General features: G+C 46.2%; 1 protein-coding gene across 9 annotated transcripts in view; it reads left to right on the forward strand.

The window, feature by feature from the left end:
* nubpl (nucleotide binding protein-like) overlaps positions 1 to 23,177 on the forward strand; it is a 203,511-nt gene that overhangs the window by 66,076 nt on the left and 114,258 nt on the right. For all 9 annotated transcript variants that reach the window (XR_011937644.1, XR_011937642.1, XR_011937640.1 and 6 more), the window contains exons 5-7: positions 6,189 to 6,228; positions 6,368 to 6,458; positions 8,253 to 8,346. Coding sequence is in view for 5 of the 9 variants with exons in the window: in XM_072488397.1 (XP_072344498.1) it covers positions 6,189 to 6,228; positions 6,368 to 6,458; positions 8,253 to 8,346 (225 nt within the window). In the remaining 4 variants the exon portion in view is untranslated. The remainder of the gene's footprint in view (positions 1 to 6,188; positions 6,229 to 6,367; positions 6,459 to 8,252; positions 8,347 to 23,177) is intronic.

Here is a 23,177-nt window from a genome sequence, read left to right on the forward strand (position 1 = left end):
TTCATCACTGACCTTCTCTCTATGTTATAAGCTCTGAAGTGGTACGTTCACTGATGGTTGCACAACATGTGTAATTGCCCAGGAAATGAAGCAGTCGTGCCCGCATGCAACAAGAGCTGGATGGATAACTTTTATGTTGGGTTGGGCAAAGAACATTTGTGCCAGGCAAAGACCTATGTTCTCTCTAACATTTCATTTTGCAGCCAATTTGTTGCACTGCTTGGTTCTTTAAGATTGCTGAACAGCCATGTACAGAGCTTCAAAAGAACATTCTGCAACCATCTCTTATGGCATTCAATGGCCTTGCCTTCATCAAGTATCAACACCCCCACCCCCTTCCTGCCAAAAAAACCTTCAGTCGATAAGCGGCATAAATATTGTGGATACCAAGTGCAAGTCAGAGGCTGGATATTCTGTTTTCTACCATCTAACAGCACAAGGCAGAAGTATGATGGAATACTCTCCATTTGGGTGGGTGAATGCAGCTGCAACTGAAGCTCAACACCATCATGAGGATAAATCCAACTACTTAATTGGCGCCCCATCCACCAGTCTAATAATTCCCTCCCCAACAGGCACGCGATTGCTGCAATGTGTACCATCTGCAAGATGCGTTGTAGCAACTTGCCAAAGCTTCTTCAGCCGCACTTTCAAAACTGACAACTTCACCCCCGAGAAAAACAAGGCCTGTCACCACTTGGGTTCAGAAGATCAAGACATAGAATCAGTTTGAGTGGAAATGTAAAATAGCAAAGGAAAGAAGATCTGGTGGGAGTAGTTTATATTCTCCCCTACAACAAAGAAGGATAGAGTTTCCATCAGGTTATAAATGGGAGTTTCAAGACTGCATCTGCAACAGTCATTGGTGAATTTTATCTTGACATGGATTGGGCAATTAAATTGGCAAAGGTGGCATGGAGCATGAATTCATGGTGTATTTGGGACAGCTTCTGAAAACAACTTGTTCTGGAACCAACCAGAGAACGGGCTATTTTGGATCTCAATGTGTAACGAGGCAGAATTAATTAAAGACCTCCTAGTAAACACATGTGGTCACAACATGATAGAATTTCTCACTCCATTCGAGAGAGAAATGTAGGTCAACAACTAGTGTTTTAAACTATATTTATTTTTTTAAAAAGGCAATTACAATGGTATTACATCGACATGGTCGGATATGTCAATGGCTTGTACAGACACCATTCCCATAATCCTTGTAATCAGAAATCTGTCAAACTCCACTGTAAACATACACAATAACTGAACTTCCACAGCCATCTGAGGTAGAGAATTCCAAATATTCAGAACACTGTGTAAAGAGATTTCTCCTCATCTTGGTCCTAAGTGGCTTCCCCCTTATCTTGAAATTTACCCCCTGGCTCTAGACTCCCCAACCAAGGGAAATATCTACCATGTCTATTTCTTAGTATTTTGTAGTTTTCAATGAAATCACCTCTCATTCTTTGAAACTCCAGTGAATACAGGCACAGTTTGCCCAATCACTCTTGATAAGACAGTCCTGACATTCCCTGGAAGAGGTCTGGTGAACCTTTGTTACGCTCCCACAATGGCAATAATATCCTTTGAGATAAGGGGACTAAAACTGCACACACTACTCCAGGTGCGGTCTAACTAAGCTTCTATACAATTGAAGCAAGACCTCACTGCTGTCATCAAATCCTCTTGTGATAAAGGCTAACATTCCATTGGCCTTCCTAGCTTGATGCACCTGCATGTTAGCCTTCAGTGACCTATGGACAGAGATACCCAGATCCCTTTTGTACATCCACGTTTTCTAATTTCTTGCCATTTAGGAAATGCTCTGCACATCTGTTCCTTCTACCAAAGTGGATTACATCACATTTTTCCACATTATATTCCATCTGCCATGCCCACTCACTAAGTCTGTCCAAATCCTCCTATATCCACTTTACATCTTCCTCATAACATTCCCGCCTAGCTTTGTATCATATTCGAACTTGGAAATATTACATTTTGTCCCCACATCCAAATCGTTGTACATTGTGAACAGCTGATACCCAAGTACTGACCCTTGCAGTACCCCATTAGCCACAGCCTGTCAACACGAGAATAACCCATTTATTCCTACTGTTTTCTGGTTGTTTGCCAATCCTGAATAATGCTGAAAATCTGATGGTTAACTAATTTGTTCATGCCAGAAAAGTTGCCATGCCAAGTTACTTTTTACTGCTTATTTCAATGGTAACCGCTCATGGGCACTTTTCCTGCTTGCGTTTAATACACAATGTAACAATGGTATTTGAGCTGGCAGTCTGTCTCTTGAGATGCTCCATTAATTAGTACAGTGATTCTGTAAAAAACAGGAGGGGGGTCAATTGAAACTGCCCTGATTTCCCTGCTCACTACCCATCCGTAAGCAGAAAAGTGTTTCTGTTATTCTGATTTCCCCCTTTATAAGGGACAGTGTATTTTCTCCAACCCTTATACTTGGATTATTCCAATCCTCCAAGAATAATTTGCACAGTAAACTTGAGGATAAGAGATAAAATAAAAAGGGTTAGTTTATTTTTACACACACACACAGGTGCACACACAAACGAGAGGTTTCGCAATAAAATTCTAACAGGACAAGACAGGGTAGATGCAGGGAAGATGTTACCAATGACAGGTGTGTCCAGAACCAGGGGTCACAGCCTGAGGATTCAGGGAAAACCATTTCGGACAGAGATAAGGAGACATTTCTTCACACAAAAAAGAATGAAATGAAATGAAAATCGCTTATTGTCACGAGTAGGCTTTAATGAAGTTACTGTAAAAAGCCCCTAGTCGCCACGTTCCGGCGCCTGTTCGGGGAGGCTGGTACGTCTGTGAGTCTGTGGAATTCATTACCACAGGAAGTAGTTGATGCTAAAGCTTTAAATATATTCAAGAGGCGGCTGGATATAGCACTTGGGGACAATGGGATCAAAGGCTATGGGGAGAAAGCAGGATTAGGCTATTGAGTTGGGTGATCAGCCATGATCGTGATGAATGGCGGAGCAGGCTCGAAGGGGCAAAAGGCCGCCTCCTATATTCTATGTATCTATGCAATGTTCACCTCTTTTCACTCGCACAGTAAGCATTAGATGAGAAGAAGGAAGAGGGATCCGGGCACAACCAATACAAATTAGGGTATTACATGTGTCGGAATCAGAAGTCCAATGGAGGATTTCTCCCGACGGAGATTGGTTGATTGCAATGTGGTCTCCCTGTCGTTGGGAGAATGCACGGGCAGTGAGTTAGTTTGAGAGGCCGGAATTCCAAAGTTCCAGCAGTTTGCAGTTTTTGGTGAGGGTCAAAGTTCTTTTTGCTGCCGCCAGGTGCTTGATGGTAAGATGGTGGACAATGTGGCTGTTTGCTTGGAGCTGCTGTTTCGTTGGAGATCAAACAATAACTGACCACAAGATTCAAAGACTGCATAACTAAAGGTAGTCAACTGACCCAAATCTCATTCATGTGATACTGGTTTTCAGTTGTTAAAAGAAGCCATCATGTTGAAACCATTGTTTTAGAACAATTAGTGCTTCGGCCGTTAATACCATTATTGGAGATTAGGAACTGCGAAGGATTGGCTAGAGCAGACCAACCGTGTTGGTTTGTCTGGGATGTGTATGCAGTGCAAAGACTTACATTCCAGATGTTGAGGTGTTAGTCTTTTTGTTCACTTTGAAATGGCTCAGAAACTACTGGGAGTCCTCATGTTACCAGCAGGAGCTATCTTGTCAGCTCAGCAATTGTCCATTTTGAGAAGCACAAGAAAAAAAGCTTTAAAATGTAGTCCAGCTGACAAATATATATATCTTTCTTCATGCCTCGACTGTGACAGGTTTTCAAATGGATTAATAACCATGGACTCTGAACCCCCACCATCCATCTAGATAAAGCATAATAATCAGCCAAACAAACTTTTATATTTTGGCAGCCTTTCTTTTGAGTTTCAATATATTTTTTAATTCTCTTTCCCCGCCCCCAAGCTGATCAAGGCTGAATTCACTGCACACCCACCACCAACCTTGATAACCGAAAGTCCATCTGGCAATCTTCGTGCGTCTCTCAGGACTCCTCCATGCATGGTCCTAGCTAAGGCAGCCTGCCCACTCTGCAATGTACATGTAACTGCAACGTTCAGTTCACACCAAGCCTACATCCAGCTAGCTGTTCCTCACACGTGTACCAGCTGACTGTTTTGCAGATATTCTGGAAAATATCTAGGAAATATTCTGGAAAATATCCCTCCGCAACCCTGTCTGTGGGCCCCAGCTTGAGAAACAACCCATTAGTGGGCACTTCCTGCAAGTGTACATCCCCCATTGTTTGTGGATCCAAATACGTCACATCTCTCACCAAACAATTTAGATTGTTTAGCATCTACAATAGCCACCTCTAATCAAATGTGTGGCAGAATGTGTTAGCTTCAAATTTGTAATAGTTTCTCTGTAGTCCTAATTCGCTCAGTTCTGCTGCCCAAAATAAAAATTGTTTCTCAAGTCGAGCTCCACCATAAGGCTCCAAATATAATTTAATAAGATGCTTTGTGCTGGATCCATTTTCTATAAACATTTCTGTTATGAATTCATCTGTGTATTTATGCCAGAAGCTACCCCAGTAATCTTTTCACCCTCTAATCATTTCCTTTCCTGCCCTACCCTTTTTTGTGTTTCTGTAATAATGTCTCTTACATGTTGACATTAAAATATTGTGATAAGAACATAAGAACCAAGAGCAGGAGTAGGCCATCTGGCCCCTCGAGCCTGCTCCACCATTCAATGAGATCATGGCTGATCTTTTGTGGACTCAGCTCCACTTTCCGGCCCGAACACCATAACCCTTAATCCCTTTATTCTTCAAAAAACTATCTATCTTTATCTTAAAAACATTTAATGAAGGAGCCTCTACTGCTTCACTGGGCAAGGAATTCCATAGATTCACAACCCTTTGGGTGAAGAAGTTCCTCCTAAACTCAGTCCTAAATCTTCTTCCCCTTATTTTGAGGCTGTGCCCCCTAGTTCTGCTTTCACCCGCCAGTGGAAACAACCTGCCCGCATCTATCCTATCTATTCCCTTCATAATCTTATATGTTTCTATAAGATCCCCCCTCATCCTTCTAAATTCCAACAAATACAGTCCCAGTCTACTCAATCTCTCCTCGTAATCCAATCCCTTCAGCTCTGGGATTAACCTAGTGAATCTCCTCTGCACACCCTCCAGGGCCAGTACGTCCTTTCTCAAGTAAGGAGACCAAAACTGAACACAATACTCCAGGTATGGCCTCACTAACACCTTATACAATTGCAGCATAACCTCCCTAGTCTTAAACTCCATCCCTCTAGCAATGAAGGACAAAATTCCATTTGCCTTCTTAATCACCTGTTGCACCTGTAAACCAACTTTTTGTGACTCATGCACTAGCACACCCAGGTCTCTCTGCACAGCAGCATGTTTCAATATTTTATCATTTAAATAATAATCCCTTTTGCTGTTATTCCTACCAAAATGGATAATCTCACATTTGTCAACATTGTATTCCATCTGCCAGACCCTAGCCCATTCACTTAGCCTATCCAAATCCTTCTGCAGACTTCCAGTATCCTCTGCACGTTTTGCTTTACCACTTATCTTAGTGTCGTCTGCAAACTTGGACACATTGCCCTTGGTCCCCAACTCCAAATCATCGATGTAAATTGTGAACAGTTGTGGGCCCAACACTGATCCCTGAGGGACACCACTAGCTACTGATTGCAAACCAGAGAAACACCCATTAATCCCCACTCTTTGCTTTCTATTAATTAACCAATCCTCTATCCATGCTACTACTTTCCCCTTAATGCCATGCATCTTTATCTTATGCAGTAACCTTTTGTGTGGCACCTTGTCAAATGCTTTCTGGAAATCCAGATATACCACATCCATTGGCTCCCCGTTATCTACCGCACTGCTAATGTCCTCAAAAAATTCCACTAAATTAGTGAGGCACGACCTGCCCTTTATGAACCCATGCTGCGTCTGCCCAATGGGACAATTTTCATCCAGATACTAACATGCTGCAAATGTGCTTGTATTTGGTGCAACTGCATTGAGGGGAGTTAGTAATAAGGGGATATGGCTGTTGCTTATAATTCTTCTGATGAAATATTTGCAATATAATATAAAACCGTTTTTTCTCAAAGGCAACTTGATGAGACCCTTGGTAAATTTCGGGATTGTCTGGTAAGGATTTTCCATTCAATGACATTCCAACTTTTTTTGAAATCATTCATTTAAATATGTCAGTAACAAAATGTTACCCATTGATGCTTATTAAATTAGCTTTGACTTTACAACTTCTTAAATGCTCATTCTTTTTCAGCATGTCAATGGGCTTTCTGGTAGAGGAAGCAGCACCAATTGTTTGGAGAGGTCTCATGGTGATGTCAGCAATAGAAAAGCTAGTAAGACAGGTGAGGAAAACTTTCCCAGTGGATCTTTTCGAAGAACCAAATAATTGGTACAGAAATTATATTTAAACTATAATCCACAAGTACTTTTTGAAATGTGTGAATGTGTTCCCTATGCAGAGTTCCAAATCATCCATATTCATGTTCCTTTGTCTGACTGATTTGAAACATGTTGGAATGCCATCAGCTAATTTTTATTTATTTTCCAAATGTCTGAGAGGCTTATCTTGTGCTAAGCACCTTGCAGACACACAGATCAGGAGTTTGCAATGTGAAGATGCTCAGTGAATATCGGTTACAGAATGGGATGTTGGTGTCCTACCAACCAGGTCCATTCATAGAATGGATAATACATTTGTCATGTATTTAAATAACCCCCAAAACTGTAGGCATGGACATCTTTAAAATTATGATTGCATTTGAATTTATTTGCTATCAGCAAAAGTAGTTTTGTGAATATTACTTATTTACAATTGTAATTTGAGATCTGCTTTCATGAAGTGTTTTCTTCTTAACCTAGCTTACCTTTTGTAGCTTTGCTATTTATATCACTGGCACTTTAATTGTTGTATATTTATTTATTACGGATTTCTAAAAGGGGATATTTTGGATTTCTAAAGGCGAAATCATGTTTAACTAACTTTGTTTTGAGGAGGTAACGGAAAGGATCGACATGGGTAATACTGTTGATGTTGTGGACATGGACCTTTAAAAGGTATTCAATACAGTGTCACACAGACTGAGAAAAGCATTAGTTCATGGAATAAAAGGGACAGCAGCAACATGATATGAAATTAGTTAAGTGATAGGAAACTGAGAGTAATGGGCAGTGGATAGTTTTCGGACTGGATGTAGGCTTGCAGTGCTAACCCTTGGGACGTTAATTGGCCCCTTTATTCTCATATATATATTAATGATCTAGAGCTTGGGTGTTCAGGAGGCAATTTCAAAGTTTGCAGATGAGACAAAACTTGGAAGCATTGTCAACTATGAGGAGGACAGTATAGAAATTCAGAAGGACATAGACAAGTTGGTGGTGTGGGCAGAAAGGTGGCAGGTGAAGTTTAATGCGGAGAAGCTTGAGCATTGCATTTTGGTAGAAATAACATGGTGAGACAATATATAAAATAAGTGGTAAAGTTCTTAAGGGGTGCAGGAGTAGAGAGACCTGGGTGTAGATATGCATAGATTATTGAAGGTAGCAGAACAGGTGGAACAAAGCATACAGTGTCCTGAACATTATTAATGGAGACATAGAGTACAAAGAGCAAAGACGCTATGTTGGACATGTACAAGACATTAGCTAGATCTCAGCTGGAGTATTGGGCACCATGTTCCAGAAAGGATGTGAACACTGCAGAGAATGCAGCAGAGGTTTACAGGAATGGTTCCAGGGACGAGAAACTTCAATTATAGATTGGAATGTTTGGGCCTATTCTCCTTTAAGAGAAGAAAGCTAGCAAGAGATTTGATAGAAATGTTCATAATCATGAGGAGGCTGGACAGAGAAAGGGATTAAGAGCAAGAGAGCACAGATTTAAAGTGATCTGCAAATGTGATGTGAGGGAAAACGTTTTCACAGATCGAGTGGTTGGGGTCTGGAATGCATTGCCTGAAAGCGTGAATGTGACATTCAAGAGGGCATGTGCAAGGGAAAAGGCATGGGAATGACACTGAGTCATAATGGTCATTCAGAGAGATGGTGCAGACACAGTGGCCGAATGGCCTCCTTTCTGTGATAGATGTACAACTAAATACGCTCTAGCCAACTTGCTGAGAATATTTTCCATTCTATAGGTTGACTGGGGTCATCTTGATTATCTTGTGATAGACTTGCCTCCTGGCACAGGGGATGTGCAACTTTCCATCTCTCAAAACGTTCCTATTTCAGGTAGGTTTAAGTTGTTTCACATTCTTGTCTAAACTTTCCAGTGTTGCAACTAATTAATCTTGTTTGTCAGCTGCCCTTGTGTGATCTGTTTTTCTCTGTTAGGCTCTACACCACCAACAAAATTAGGACACCAAATTTAACAAAATCCTACATTCGCTTCAGAAGGTATTGCTGGACCACTTGTTTGAACTATTGCAGGTTGTGGGCCCTTTTCATTTTGATTCACGTGGAGGGATTGATGGATTTGTTTATACTATTTAAGTCTGAAAGTTATTTTGAGAATATGTGTAAAAATGCCTTTTTATTGTTAGAATCCATACTTGCAGCTCTAAAGTAGTTATATTTTTATTTTGATGTGTGGAACTTAAAATGGGACGTTGTTTGCCAGTCACTATCAGCATATATCTGTTACTAGTATTATAGTGTTTTTTCCCATCTCAAAAGAAATAAAAAATGAAAATTGCATTGGTGGAATCCGGTTTACTTACACATCGGTTGATCGTGCAGGTGGCAATGAATTTATGATGCTAATTACGTCACTCCTCATCAGCAATGTGCCCTTCTGGAGGAACAAAATGTAATTGAGCTTCCATTCAAAGTCAAAGTCAATTTATGTGAGAAATGCAGCAAGTCTTTGGTAATCTGATTTTGCAGGGAGGTGGTGGCGTGGCGGTATTGTCACTGGACTAGTAAACTGGAGACCCAGATTCAAATCTCGCCATTGCAGATGGTGAAATCTGAGTTCAATAAAAATCTGGAGTTAAAAGTCTAATGACCGTGAAACCATTATCGATTGTCGCAAAAACCCACCTGGTTCACTAATGTCCTTTAGGTAAGGAAATCTATGAACTTCCGGTGACGGCGGGCGGGAGGCAGCCGCGCGTTGGAGGGCTCCCGTTCGGGAACGGCATTGACGGGGAGTAACGCCCGGTCCTAGGGCCAACGACGGCAGTAAAAGTCGGGAGACAGCGCACTGAGAAGGATGTCAAAAAACACCAAAAGAATGGCCGGGAAAAAAGCGGCTGAAAGTCCATTGGGGAGTGGAAAGGTCACCGTGGGGTCAACAAAGAAAATGGAGGCTGGAGCGCCGGGGAGGCCACAGTGCTTACGGCTGAAGAAATAACTAAGGTGATGGCTGCGGAATTCTAAAACGCAGATTGCGAAATGCATGGAGACGGTGAGGAAGGAGATGAGGGAGGTTTTGAGTGCGCTGGTGGAGGAGGCGGTTTGCCCGGTGATGACGGCGGTGGCGAGCGCATTGGCGGAGGTGCGAGAGCAAGTGGAGGCGCTGAAGGAAGTGGAGGAGATGTTATTGCAGCACGGTGATCAACTTACATCGATGGGGAAAGAGATGCGGAAGGTGATGGACACTAACAAGGATCTGCGAGGAAAAATGGAAGATCTGGAAAACAGATCCAGGCGACAGAATTTGAGGATCGTGGGGCTGCCCGAAGGAGTTGGAAGGACCGAAGCCGACTGAGTATTTTGCCGCGATGCTGGCAAAACTATTGGGGGAGGGGGAGGATCCCTCCCGATATGAACTGGATCGGGCTCATCGGTCGTGGAGGCCTGTACCAAAGGCGAGTGAGCCGCCAAGGGCAGTGACTCTGTGCTTCCGTAGGTACAGTGTGAAGGAGAAGGTCCTGAGCTGGGCCAAGCAGAAGCGGGAGGTGCAGTGGGCTGGAGCTGGTATAAGTGTATACCAGGACTTTACGGTGGAGCTGGCGAGGAGGTGGGCTGCCTTCAACCGGGTGAAGAGGGCACTGTACATTAGCAAGGTGCAGTGCGGCATTGTATATCCAGCGAAGCTGAGGGTGACTTATAAGCTCAGGGACTTTTATTTTGGAACGGCGGAAGCAGCGGAGGAGTTTGCGAAGGCAGAAGGACTGTGGCAGAACTGACAAATTGAGGAATGGGCATTTGCTGATGTAACCTCATGACTGTATTTTCTTCTTTTTTGTATCAATGCGCGTGGGTGTAGAGGCTAAAGGAGCCAATGTTGTATTTATTTAGACAAGGGAAGGGACGGGACGTTCACTCGAAATGAGGGCTCTTTGGGGTGTAGGTGGATATGCGGGGTTTGTGTGCTAAAAGGGGATCTTTGGGCTTTCCTAGGGCAGGGCAAGGGGGAAAGGGACCCAGGCGGGGGCCTCCACGCTGGCCGGTTTAAGCCGGCCAGTGAACGGGAGTGAGGTGGGGGGAGGGGCTGCGGCCATCGGAGCCTGGCAGAACAGGGTCCGAGTGGTCTAGCCGGGGTGGAAAGTTGGGGGGAGGGAACCGAGGTTGGGAGGAGGAGTTTTACAAGAGGCAGTGGACGGGAGGAGCTGGAGACTTTTGTGGGGGGTGGGGGAGCTGTGTAGATTAAGGGTGACTACGGGTAATCCCTGATTCCTTTTTGCCATTTGTTTATGTAAACATGCGGGTTGAGGGTTGGTGGGCGGATGGGATCGTTGTTATTATGGGGATTGACATATCTTGCTGATTATTGTTTATTGTTGATGGATGTAAATGTGGGAGAAAATGAGAAAAAGGAGGAGAATAAAAAAAAAAAGGAAATCTTATCATCCTTACCTGGTCTGGCCTACATGTGACTCCAGACCCCAACAGCAGTGTGATTGACTTATTTTTTAAAAATATATTTTATTCAAGATTTTTTGGCCAAACATAACAGTACATGGTTTTTCTTTTAAACAACAATAAAGCAATATAAATAACAGTGGCCAGTTTTAAACAAATAAATAAATAATATATAAACAAAAACAAAACTAAATGGCAACTGCCTTGTCAAACATAGTTACTCTCCAAAAATACAATCCAACAGTCCAATATACATTACCTATAGCAAATGTCTATACATATACAATGACATCCCTAAGAGCCCGCCCGGATCTCCCCCCCCCTCCCCCCTGGGTTGCTGCTGTTGTCTTTCTTTCTTTTCATTCCCTCTATCGTTCTGTGAGGTAGTTGACGAACGGTTGCCACCGCCTGGTGAACCCTTGAGCCGAACCCCTTAATACGAACTTGATCCGTTCTAACTTTATAAACCCTGCCATGTCGTTTATCCAGGTCTCCACGCCCGGGGGTTTGGCTTCCTTCCACATAAGCAATATCCTGCGCCGGGCTACTAGGGACGCAAAGGCCAAAACATCAGCCTCTCTCGCCTCCTGCACTCCCGGCTCTTCTGCAACCCCGAATATAGCCAACCCCCAGCTTGGCTCGACCCGGACCCCCACCACCTTTGAAAGCACCTTCACCACCCCCATCCAGAACCCCTGTAATGCCGGACATGACCAGAACATGTGGGTGTGATTCGCTGGGCTTCTCGAGCATCTCCCACACCTATCCTCTATCCCGAAAAATTTACTGAGCCGTGCTCCAGTCATATGCGCCCTGTGTAGAACCTTGAATTGTATCAGGCTTAGCCTGGCACACGAGGACGACGAGTTTACCCTACGTAGGGCATCAGTCCACAGCCCCTCCTCAATCTCCTCCCCCAGCTCTTCTTCCCATTTCCCTTTCAGCTCATCTACCATAATCTCCCCCTCGTCCCTCATTTCCCTGTATATGTCCGACACCCTACCATCCCCCACCCATGTCTCTGAGATCACTCTATCCTGCACCTCCTGCGTCGGGAGCTGCTGGAATTCCCTCACCTGTTGCCTCGCAAAAGCCCTCAGTTGCATATACCGAAATGCATTCCCTTGGGGCAACCCATATTTTTCCGTCAGCGCTCCCAGACTTGCAAACGTCCCATCTACGAACAGATCTCTCAATTGTACTACCCCAGCTCTTTGCCATGCTCCAAATCCCCCATCCATTCTCCCCGGAACAAACCTATGGTTATTTCTTATCGGGGACCGCACCGAGGCTCCCGTCCTTCCCCCATGCCGTCTATACTGCCCCCAAATTTTTAATGTTGCCACCACCACCGGGCTTGTAGTGTATTTCTTTGGTGAAAATGGCAACGGTGCCGTCACCATTGCTTGTAAACTGGTCCCCTTGCAGGACGCCCTCTCCAATCTTCCACGCAGCTCCCTCCCCTTCTCCCATCCACTTACACACCATTGAAATATTGGCGGCCCAGTAATAATCATTTAGGCTCGGTAGTGCCAACCCCCCCCCTATCCCTACTACGCTGCAAGAACCCCCTCCTCACTCTCGGGGTCTTCCCGACCCACACAAAACTCATAATGCTTTTCTCAATTCTCTTAAAAAAAGCCTTCGTGACCATCACCGGGAGGCACTGAAACACAAATGGAGAACCACCATTTTAACCGCCTGCACCCTACCCGCCAGTGACAGGGACACCGTGTCCCATCTCTTGAAGTCCTCCTCCTTCTGTTCCACCAATCGTGTTAAATTAAGCCGGTGCAAGGTTCCCTAATTCTTGGCTATCTGAATCCCCAAGTATCGGAAGTCTCTTGTTACCTTCCTCAGCGGTAAATCCTCTATTTCCCTGCTCTGCTCCCCCGGATGCACCACAAACAACTCACTTTTCCCCATGTTCAATTTATACCCCAAAAAATCCCCAAACTCCCCAAGTATCCGCATTATCTCTGGCATCCCCTCCACCGGGTCCGCCACATACAACAACAAATCATCCGCATACAGAGATACCCGGTGTTCTTCGCCTCCCCTAAACACTCCCCTCCACTTCCTGGAACCCCTCAGTGCCATGGCCAGGGGCCCAATCGCCATTACAAACAATAACGGAGACAGGGGACATCCCTGCCTCGTCCCTCTGTAAAGCCGGAAATAATTAGACCCCCGTCCATTCGTAACCACACTCGCCATCGGTGCCCTATACAGCAACTGTACCCATCCGATATATCCATCTCTGAAGCCAAATCTCCTCAGCACCTCCCACAGATAATCCCACTCCACTCTATCAAATGCTTTCTCGGCATCCATCGCCACCACTATCTCCGCTCCCCCCCCCCTCTGGTGTGGGCATCATCATTACTCCTAGCAACCTCCGTATGTTCGTGTTCAGCTGTCTCCCCTTCACAAACCCAGTCTGGTCCTCATGTACCACCCCCGGGACACAGTCCTCTATCCTCGTCGCCATTACCTTGGCCAGAATCTTAGCATCCACATTTAAAAGAGAAATGGGCCTATAGGACCCGCATTGCAGCGGGTCTTTTTCCTTCTTTAGGAGGAGCGATATCTTTGCCTCTGACATAGTCGGGGGCAACTGCCCCCTTTCCCTAGCCTCATTAAAGGTTCTCGTCAGAAGCGGGGCCAGCAAGTCCATATACTTCCTATAAAATTCCACCGTTAATCCGTCTGGTCCCGGGGCCTTCCCCGCCTGCATGCTCCCAATCCCTTTCACTACCTCCTCCATCTCAATCTGTGCTCCCAGTCCCGCCCTCTCCTGCTCCTCCACCTTAGGGAATTCCAGCTGATCCAGAAAGCACATCATTCTCTCCTTCCCTTCCGGGGGCTGAGCTTTATATGATCTTTCGTAGAATACCTTGAACACCCCATTTACTCTCTCCGCTCCCCGCTCCATCTCTCCCTCCTCGTCTCTCACCCCCCCCTATCTCCCTCGCTGCTCCCCTCTTCCTCAGTTGGTGGGCCAACAACCGGCTCGCCTTCTCCCCATATTCATACTGTACACCTTGTGCCTTCCTCCATTGTGCCTCTGCATTACCCGTAGTCAACAAGTCAAATTCTACATGTAGCCTTTGCCTTTCCCTGTACAGTCCCTCCTCCGGTGCCTCCGCATATTGTCTGTCCAACCTCAAAAGTTCTTTCAACAACCGCTCCCTTTCCCTACCCTCCTGCTTTCCTTTATGTGCCCTAATAGATATCAGCTCCCCTCTAACCACTGCCTTCAACGCCTCTCAGACCACTCCCACCTGAACCTCCCCATTGTCGTTGAGCTCCAAGTACCTTTCAATACACCCCCTCACCCTTAAACATATCCCCCCATCTGCCAATAGTCCCATGTCCATTCTCCAGGGCGGGTGCTGTTCTTTTTCCTCTCCTATCTACAGGTCCACCCAATGTGGAGCGTGGTCCGAGATAGCTATTGCCGTGTACTCCGTCCCTGTCACCTTCGGGATCAGCGCCCTTCCCAATACAAAAAGTCTGTCCGTGAATATACTTTATGGACATAGGAGAAAAACGAGAGCTCCTTACTCTTAGGCCTGCTAAATCTCCAGGGGTCTACTCCTCCCATCTGCTCCATAAAGTCCTTGAGCACCCTAGCTGCAGCCGGCCTCCTCCCGGTCCTGGACCTCGATCTGTCCAGCCCTGGGTCCAACACCGTATTAAAGTCTCCCCCCATTACCAACTTTCCCGACTCTAGGTCCGGGATACGTCCCAACATTCGCCTCATAAAATTGGCATCATCCCAGTTCATAGAACATAGAACATAGAAGAATACAGCGCAGTACAGGCCCTTCGGCCCACGATGTTGCACCGAAACAAAAGCCATCTAACCTACACTATGCCATTATCATCCATATGTTTATCCAATAAACTTTTAAATGCCCTCAATGTTGGCGAGTTCACTACTGTAGCAGGTAGGGCATTCCACGGCCTCACTACTCTTTGCGTAAAGAACCTACCTCTGACCTCTGTCCTATATCTATTACCCCTCAGTTCAAAGTTATGTCCCCTCGTGCCAGCCATTTCCATCCGCGGGAGAAGGCTCTCACTGTCCACCCTATCCAACCCCCTGATCATTTCGTATGCCTCTATTAAGTCTCTTAACCTTCTTCTCTCCAACGAAAACAACCTCAAGTCCATCAGCCTTTCCTCATAAGATTTTCCCTCCATACCAGGCAACATCCTGGTAAATCTCCTCTGCACCCGCTCCAAAGCCTCCACGTCCTTCCTATAATGCGGTGACCAGAACTGTACGCAATACTCCAAATACGGCCGTACCAGAGTTCTGTACAGCTGCAACATGACCTCCTGACTCCGGAACTCAATCCCTCTACCAATAAAGGCCAACACTCCATTGGCCTTCTTCACAACCCTATCAACCTGGGTGGCAACTTTCAGGGATCTATGTACATGGACACCTAGATCCCTCTGCACATCCACACTTTCAAGAACTTTACCATTAGCCAAATATTCCGCATTCCTGTTATTCCTTCCAAAGTGAATCACCTCACACTTCTCTACATTAAACTCCATTTGCCACCTCTCAGCCCAGCTCTGCAGCTTATCTATATCCCTCTGTAACCTGCTACATCCTTCCACACTATCGACAACACCACCGACTTTAGTATCGTCTGCAAATTTACTCACCCACCCTTCTGCGCCTTCCTCTAGGTCATTTATAAAAATGACAAACCGCAACGGCCCCAGAACAGATCCTTGTGGTACTCCACTTGTGACTGTACTCCATTCTGAACATTTCCCATCAACCACCACCCTCTGTCTTCTTTCAGCTAGCCAATTTCTGATCCACATCTCTAAATCACCCTCGATCCCCAGCCTCCGTATTTTCTGCAATAGCCTACCGTGGGGAACCTTATCAAACGCTTTGCTGAAATCCATATACACCACATCAACTGCTCTACCCTCATCTACCTGTTCAGTCACCTTCTCAAAGAACTCAATAAGGTTTGTGAGGCATGACCTACCCTTCACAAAGCCATGCTGACTATCCCTGATCATATTATTCCTATCTAGATGATTATAAATCTTGTCTCTTATAATCCCCTCCAAGACTTTACCCACTACAGACGTGAGGCTCACCGGTCTATAGTTGCCGGGGTTGTCTCTGCTCCCCTTTTTGAACAAAGGGACCACATTTGCTGTCCTCCAGTCCTCTGGCACTATTCCTGTAGCCAATGATGACATAAAAATCAAAGTCAAAGGTCCAGCAATTTCTTCCCTGGCCTCCCAGAGAATCCTAGGATAAATCCCATCAGGTCCCGGGGACTTATCTATTTTCAGCCTGTCCAGAATTGCCAACACCTCTTCCATACGCACCTCAATGCCATCTATTCTATTAGCCTGCGGCTCAGCATTCTCCTCCACAACATTATCTTTTTCCTGAGTGAATACTGACGAAAAATATTCATTTAGTATCTCGCCTATCTCTTCAGACTCCACACACAATTTCCCATCCCTGTCCTTGACTGGTCCTACTCTTTCCCTAGTCATTCGCTTATTCCTGACATACCTATAGAAAGCTTTTGGGTTTTCCTTGATCCTTCCTGCCAAATACTTCTCATGTCCCCTCCTTGCTCGTCTTAGCTCTCTCTTTAGATCCTTCCTCGCTACCTTGTAACTATCCATCGCCCCAACTGAAACTTCACACCTCATCTTCACATAGGCCTCCTTCTTCCTCTTAACAAGAGATTCCACTTCCTTGGTAAACCACGGTTCCCTCGCTCGACGCCTTCCTCCCTGCCTGACCGGTACATACTTATCAAGAACACGCAGTAGCTGATCCTTGAACAAGCCCCACTTATCCAGTGTGCCCAACACTTGCAGCCTACTTCTCCACCTTATCCCCCCCAAGTCATGTTTAATGGCATCATAATTGCCCTTCCCCCAGCTATAACTCTTGCCCTGCGGTGTATACTTACCCCTTTCCATCATTAACGTAAACGTCACCGAATTGTGGTCACTGTCCCCAAAGTGCTCTCCTACCTCCAAATCCAACACCTGGCCTGGTTCATTACCCAAAACCAAATCCAACGTGGCCTCGCCTCTTGTTGGCCTGTCAACATATTGTTTCAGGAAACCATCCTGCACACACTGTACAAAAAACGACCCATCTATTGTACTCGAACTATATCTTTTCCAGTCAATATTTGGAAAGTTAAAGTCTCCCATAATAACTACCCTGTTACTTTCGCTCTTATCCAGAATCATCTTCGCCATCCTTTCCTCTACATCCCTAGAACTATTAGGAGGCCTATAAAAAAACTCCCAACAGGGTGACCTCTCCTTTCCTGTTTCTAACTTCAGCCCATACTACCTCGGAAGAAGAGTCCCCATCTAGCATCCTCTCCGCCACCGTAATACTGCTCTTGACTAGCAGCGCCACACCTCCCCCTCTTTTGCCTCCTTCTCTGAGCTTACTAAAACACCTAAACCCCGGAACCTGCAACATCCATTCCTGTCCCTGCTCTATCCATGTCTCCGAAATGGCCACAACATCGAAGTCCCAGGTACCAACCCATGCTGCCAGTTCCCCTACCTTGTTTCGTATACTCCTGGCATTGAAGTAGACACACTTCAAACCACCTACCTGAACACTGCGACGTCAAATCTGTGCTCCTGACCTCTATACTCTCATTCTCCCTTACCCTAAAACTACAATCCAGGTTCCCATGCCCCTGCTGCATTAGTTTAAACCCCCCCAAAGAGCACTAACAAATCTCCCCCCCAGGATATTTGTGCCCCTCAGGTTCAGATGTAGACCATCCTGTCTGTAGAGGTCCCACCTTCCCCAGAAAGAGCCCCAGTTATCCAGAAATCTGAATCCCTCCCGCCTGCACCATCCCTGTAGCCACATGTTTAATTGCTTTCTCTCCCTATTCCTCATCTCACTATCACGTGGCACGGGCAACAACCCAGAGATAACAACTCTGTTCTCGTTCTGAGCTTCCATCCTAGCTCCCTGAAAGCCTGCCTGACATCCTTGTCCCCTTTCCTACCTATGTCGTTAGTGCCAATGTGGACCACGACTTGGGGCTGCTCCCCCTACCCCCAAAGGACCCGGAAAACACGATCCGAGACATCACGTACCCTTGCACCTGGGAGGCAACATACCAAACGTGAGTCTCTCACGCTCCCACAAAATCTCCTATCTGTGCCCCTGACTATAGAGTCCCCAATTACTAATGCTCTGCTCCTCTCCCCCCTTCCCTTCTGAGCAACAGGGACAGACTCCGTGCCAGAGGCCGGTACCCCATGGCTTACCCCTGGTAAGTCGTCCCCCTCACAAGTATCCAAAGCGGTATACTTGTTTCTCAGGGGAACGACCGCAGGGGATCCCTGCACTGACTGCTTTTTCCCAGTCCCTCTTACAGTTACCCACCTATCTCCAATCTTTGGTGTAACTAATTCCCTGAAGCTGCTATCTATGACCCCTTCTGCCTCCCGAATGATCCGAAGTTCTTCCAACTCCAGCTCCAGTTCCCTAACTCGGTCTTGGAGGAGCTGGAGATGGCAGCACTTCCTGCAGGTAAAATCAGCAGGGACACTAACTGCATCCCTCACCTCAAACACCCTGCAGGAGGAACATTGCACTCCCTTCCCTGCCATTCCTCTTAACTTTCTACCAAGATCTGGCTAACAACTAAATTAAATTTTTTATAAAAAATAATAATATAATAAAATATGGTACTTACCTCAGACCAATGGGTTTTATTATTAGGTTAGAGGAGGAGGGCGGGTGGGAGACACTACACGTGTAGTGTCTCGGGTTTCCTCTCCACCAGAAGTTATTGGTGAGGGTCTTCCCAGACGTCCGCGGGTCGACTTCCTGTTCCCGCCTAAAACACTAATGTAAAAAAAAAAAAAAAAATTCTCAGCTCCTGCTGAAATTGACTAACCAGCCAGCTCCACTTCCGCCGAAATCGACTGGCCTGCCCCTGCAAAGACAAGTGCTTTTAAAGGACAGACTTACCTCCCAGCAGCCACTTCCGCTGAAACTGACTCACCAGCTGATTCTCCCGCCGAAATCGACTGTCCTGCCCCTGCAAAGACAAGTGCTTTTAAAGGACAGACTTACCTCCCAGCAGCCACTTCCGCACTGCTCCCGCTGAAACTGACTCACCAGCTGATTCTCCCGCCGAAATCGACTGGCCTGCCCCTGCAAAGACAAGTGCTTTTAAAGGACAGACTTACCTCCCAGCAGCCACTTCTGCACTGCTCCTGCTGAAACTGACTCACCAGCTGATTCTCCCGCCGAAATCGACTGGCCTGCCCCTGCAAAGACAAGTGCTTTTAAAGGACAGACTTACCTCCCAGCAGCCACTTCCGCACTGCTCCCGCTGAAACTGACTCACCAGCTGATTCTCCCGCTGAAATCGACTGGCCTGCCCCTGCAAAGACAAGTGCTTTTAAAGGACAGACTTACCTCCCAGCAGCCACTTCCGCACTGCTCCCGCTGAAACTGACTCACCAGCTGATTCTCCCGCCAAAATCGACTGGCCTGATTGAAACTCGCCCTCCTTCTCGCCACCTCGGCACTCCAATCTTGATATACGCGGATCACCGCGTTCTCCCACCTACTGTTCCGAGTTATCTTCGCCCATCTGAGGACCATCTCTCTGTCATTATATCGGAGAAATCTCACCACTATGGCTCGAGGTATTTCTCCAGCCCTCGGTCTTCGCGTCATAACTCAATAAGCTCCCTCCACCTCCAATGGGCCCGTCGGGGCCTCCGATCCCATTAACGAGTGAAGCATTGTGCTCGCATATGCCCCGACATCCGCCCCCTCCGCACCTTCGGGAAGACCAAGAATCCTTAAATTCTTCCTCCTCGCATTATTCTCCAATACCTCCAGCCTTTCCACACACCTTTTGTGTTGTGCCTCGTGCATCTCTGTCTTCACCATCAGGCCCTGTATTTCGTCTTCATTATCCGCGGCCTTTGCCTTCACGACCCGAAGCTCCTGCTCCTGGGTCTTTTGTTCCTCCTTTAGCCCTTCAATCGCCTGTAATATTGGGGCCAGCAGCTCCTTCTTCATCTCCTTTTTAAGTTCTTCCACACAGCGCCGCAGGAACTCTTGTTGGTCAGGGCCCCATACTCGACGGCCACCTTCCGACGCCATCTTCCTTTGTGCTTGCTTTCCTTGCCGCTGCTCTAGAGGATCCTCTGCAATCCGGCCACCTTCCTCTCCTTTTTCCATCTGTGTCCAGGGGGAATTCCCTTCTGGTTTACCGCACAGTGTTTTTAGCCGTTAAAATTGCCGTTGGGGCTCCTATTAAGAGCCCAAAAGTCCGTTCCACCGGGAGCTGCCGAAACGTGCGACTTAGCTGGTCATCGCCGCACCCGGAAGTCTGTGATTGACTTCTAACTACCCCCTCAAGGGAAATTAGGAATGGGCAATAAATGCTGGCCCAGTCTGCGACGGCCACGTCCCATGAATGCATTTTAAAAAAAAAAAAGCCCCTCCACTTGACATACCGTTTTCTTCAGATTAACAAGTTGAATACAGGTTGAGCATTCCTTATCCGAAATCTGCACTTTTTTCGAGCGCACCACATATGCGCAGTTCCCAAAGTGCTTAGGGGTGATCTTATAGAGGTTTATAAAATAATGACGGCCATAGATAAGGTAGACAGTCAACATCTTTTCCCAAAGGTAGAGAAGTCTAGAACTAGAGGGCATAGGATTAAGGTTAGAAGGGAGAGATACAAAAGAGACCAGAGGGGAAATTTCTTCAGAAAGGTGTTCTGCCTCTGGAACGGATTGAGGCGGATACAATTTTGTCCTTTTAAAAAGCAGTTAGACAGTTACATGGGCAGGGTGGGTACAGAGGGATATGGGCCAAAGGCGGGCAAGTGGGAGTAGCTTAGTGATAGAAACTGGGCGGCTTGGACAAACTGGGCCAAAGGGCCTGTTTCCATGCTGTAAACATCTATGACTCTGTGACACCTGCGCAGTAGATTTCGAAATCCGAAAAATTCCAAATTCCGATGCACGCTCGGCCCCAAGTTTTTCAGATGAGGGATTTTCAACCTGTACTATAAAAAGTGCACAGCAGAAAAAACACGCTGAAATACAGTGAACAGTCATCTGATAATTTGGCATGTCATAGAGGTTTTACAGAATGTAAAGAAGCCCTTCAGTCCATCGTGTCCTGGCTGGCTCTCAAGCACTCTACTCCCGTTTTCCAGAACTTGGCCCATAACCCTGTATGCTAGATGTTATGTATTTTCGGGTTTAAATCTGGCAATGCTCTGTTTCATATCTTCAGACACATTGGGCGAGATTCTCTGACCCCGGGCCGGGCCGGAGAATTGGCCGGGGGGGGTGGGGGGGTTGGTTTTCACGCGCCGCCGGTCCGACGATTCTCCGGTCACCGGTGAATCGGCGCCAACGGCGCGGGGGCCGCTCTACACGGTGGCATTTACGACAGCGTCAACACTTAGCCTCAGGATCAGAGAATCCCAGCACTTTTTTCTTTATGGAATAATAATAGTGGCAGGTGTTGAAAGGACTGACTGGTTGATTATCAGCCTCTTGAATTGCATCATGAGTTCTTCTTTGGTGGCCAACAAGCCCTGGATGGGACTTGAACCAAGAGCGTCTGGCTCAGAGGCAGGAACGCTACCAATTGAGGCACAAGATCATCATCTTCATTTTGTAAACATTGTGAAGAAACATGTTGGCTGATAGGCATTACTGAGATGCAACCGAACTGAACACAAATTAAATTTTTTCACATTTAACTTGTGATGTGAGCATCACTAGCAAGGCCAGCATTTATTGTCCACCCAGATTCCCATGGAAGACGTTGGTAGTGATGAGCCACTTTTTTGAACCACTGCAGAATGTGTGTACTTAGGTGGGCTAGATGTTAGTCAGCACATTGCTGCACTAATATAATGTGGTGTGGAGTTGTAATGTGTAAACTTCTATTATTCCCTGTGTCTTCCAGGGGGAAAATGTTGAAAGCATTCTTCCCCTTAACAAAGTCATTGTAGTTTTATACATTAACAGACGATCAGAAAAATATAATGGGGTCTGGCTACTTCAACAAATGAACAAAATTATTCTCCTTATTGAATCAGTCATTCCTAAATAGCATTACAAGTTAAAATTGAAATGAAATGTGACTTTCTCCTGTATCTCGTCAACACAGGGCCAAGAGCACAGATATGCAATCTGGCACTGAGGCACTGTAACTGGGATTTGGAGGAATAAAAACAAATGTTAGTGACTTGTCCATCCGGCCTCCATTCAGTGGATTATGTTACGATCCCCTGGGCTAGTGCGTGGTCAATTCCAGCCCCACTTGACCTAGAGTCGCAACACAACTGAAATTAGCAAATAATCCTTCGGAGAACACTCGAAGTCTTTGACCCTTGGCTGCCCAATAACTACAGTCACCAGGTTTGTAAATTTAAAGACAATTAATTTTAATAACAATAACTATCATTAACTATGCAGCAAATACAAAAGGTTAACTATTATCTTTTTTTAAAACAAACATTTTATTAAGGCATTTATGGTTTTAGAACAAAAGATACAAATACAAATGTAAACATAATTCAGTCCGTAACCCCCCCCACAACCAGCAACAGTACCCACACAACATAACTTATACACACAAGTCCCTCCATCTCCTCTCGCTGGCCGTCTCTCTCTCCCCCCCCCCCCCCCCCTCCGCTCCGCTCCGCTGCACTCCACCAACGCTTCCCTTACTCACTGGGATTTCCCCACTTACACAAACCCAGAGATCACCCGCATTGACCCGCTTAAAAAGGCCTTTGGTATAAAAATAGGGAGACCCTCCCCCAGACTAACCCCTTCCAACCCTTTTGACGCTCTCAGCGCCATCGCCAATGGCACTATAGCCAAGGCAAACAACAGTGGGGAGAGTGGACATCCCTGCCTCGTCCACCGGCTCAGTCTAAAATAGTCCGAGCTCACTCGATTCATCCGCACACTTGCCACCGGCGCATGGTCCACAAAACCCTGCCCAAACGCAAACCGCCCCAGGACCTCCCACAAATACTTCCACTCCAGCCGGTCGAAGGCCTGCTCCGTGTCCATAGCGACCACCACCTCCCTCCCTTCAGAGGGCATCATGATGACATTCAAGAGCATCCTAACGTTGGCGGTTTATTGCCTCCATTTGACATATCTCGCCTGGTCCTCCCCTATCACCCCCGGTA

Source organism: Scyliorhinus torazame, chromosome 2, assembly GCF_047496885.1.
Source record: "Scyliorhinus torazame isolate Kashiwa2021f chromosome 2, sScyTor2.1, whole genome shotgun sequence".
Lineage (NCBI taxonomy): Eukaryota > Metazoa > Chordata > Chondrichthyes > Carcharhiniformes > Scyliorhinidae > Scyliorhinus > Scyliorhinus torazame.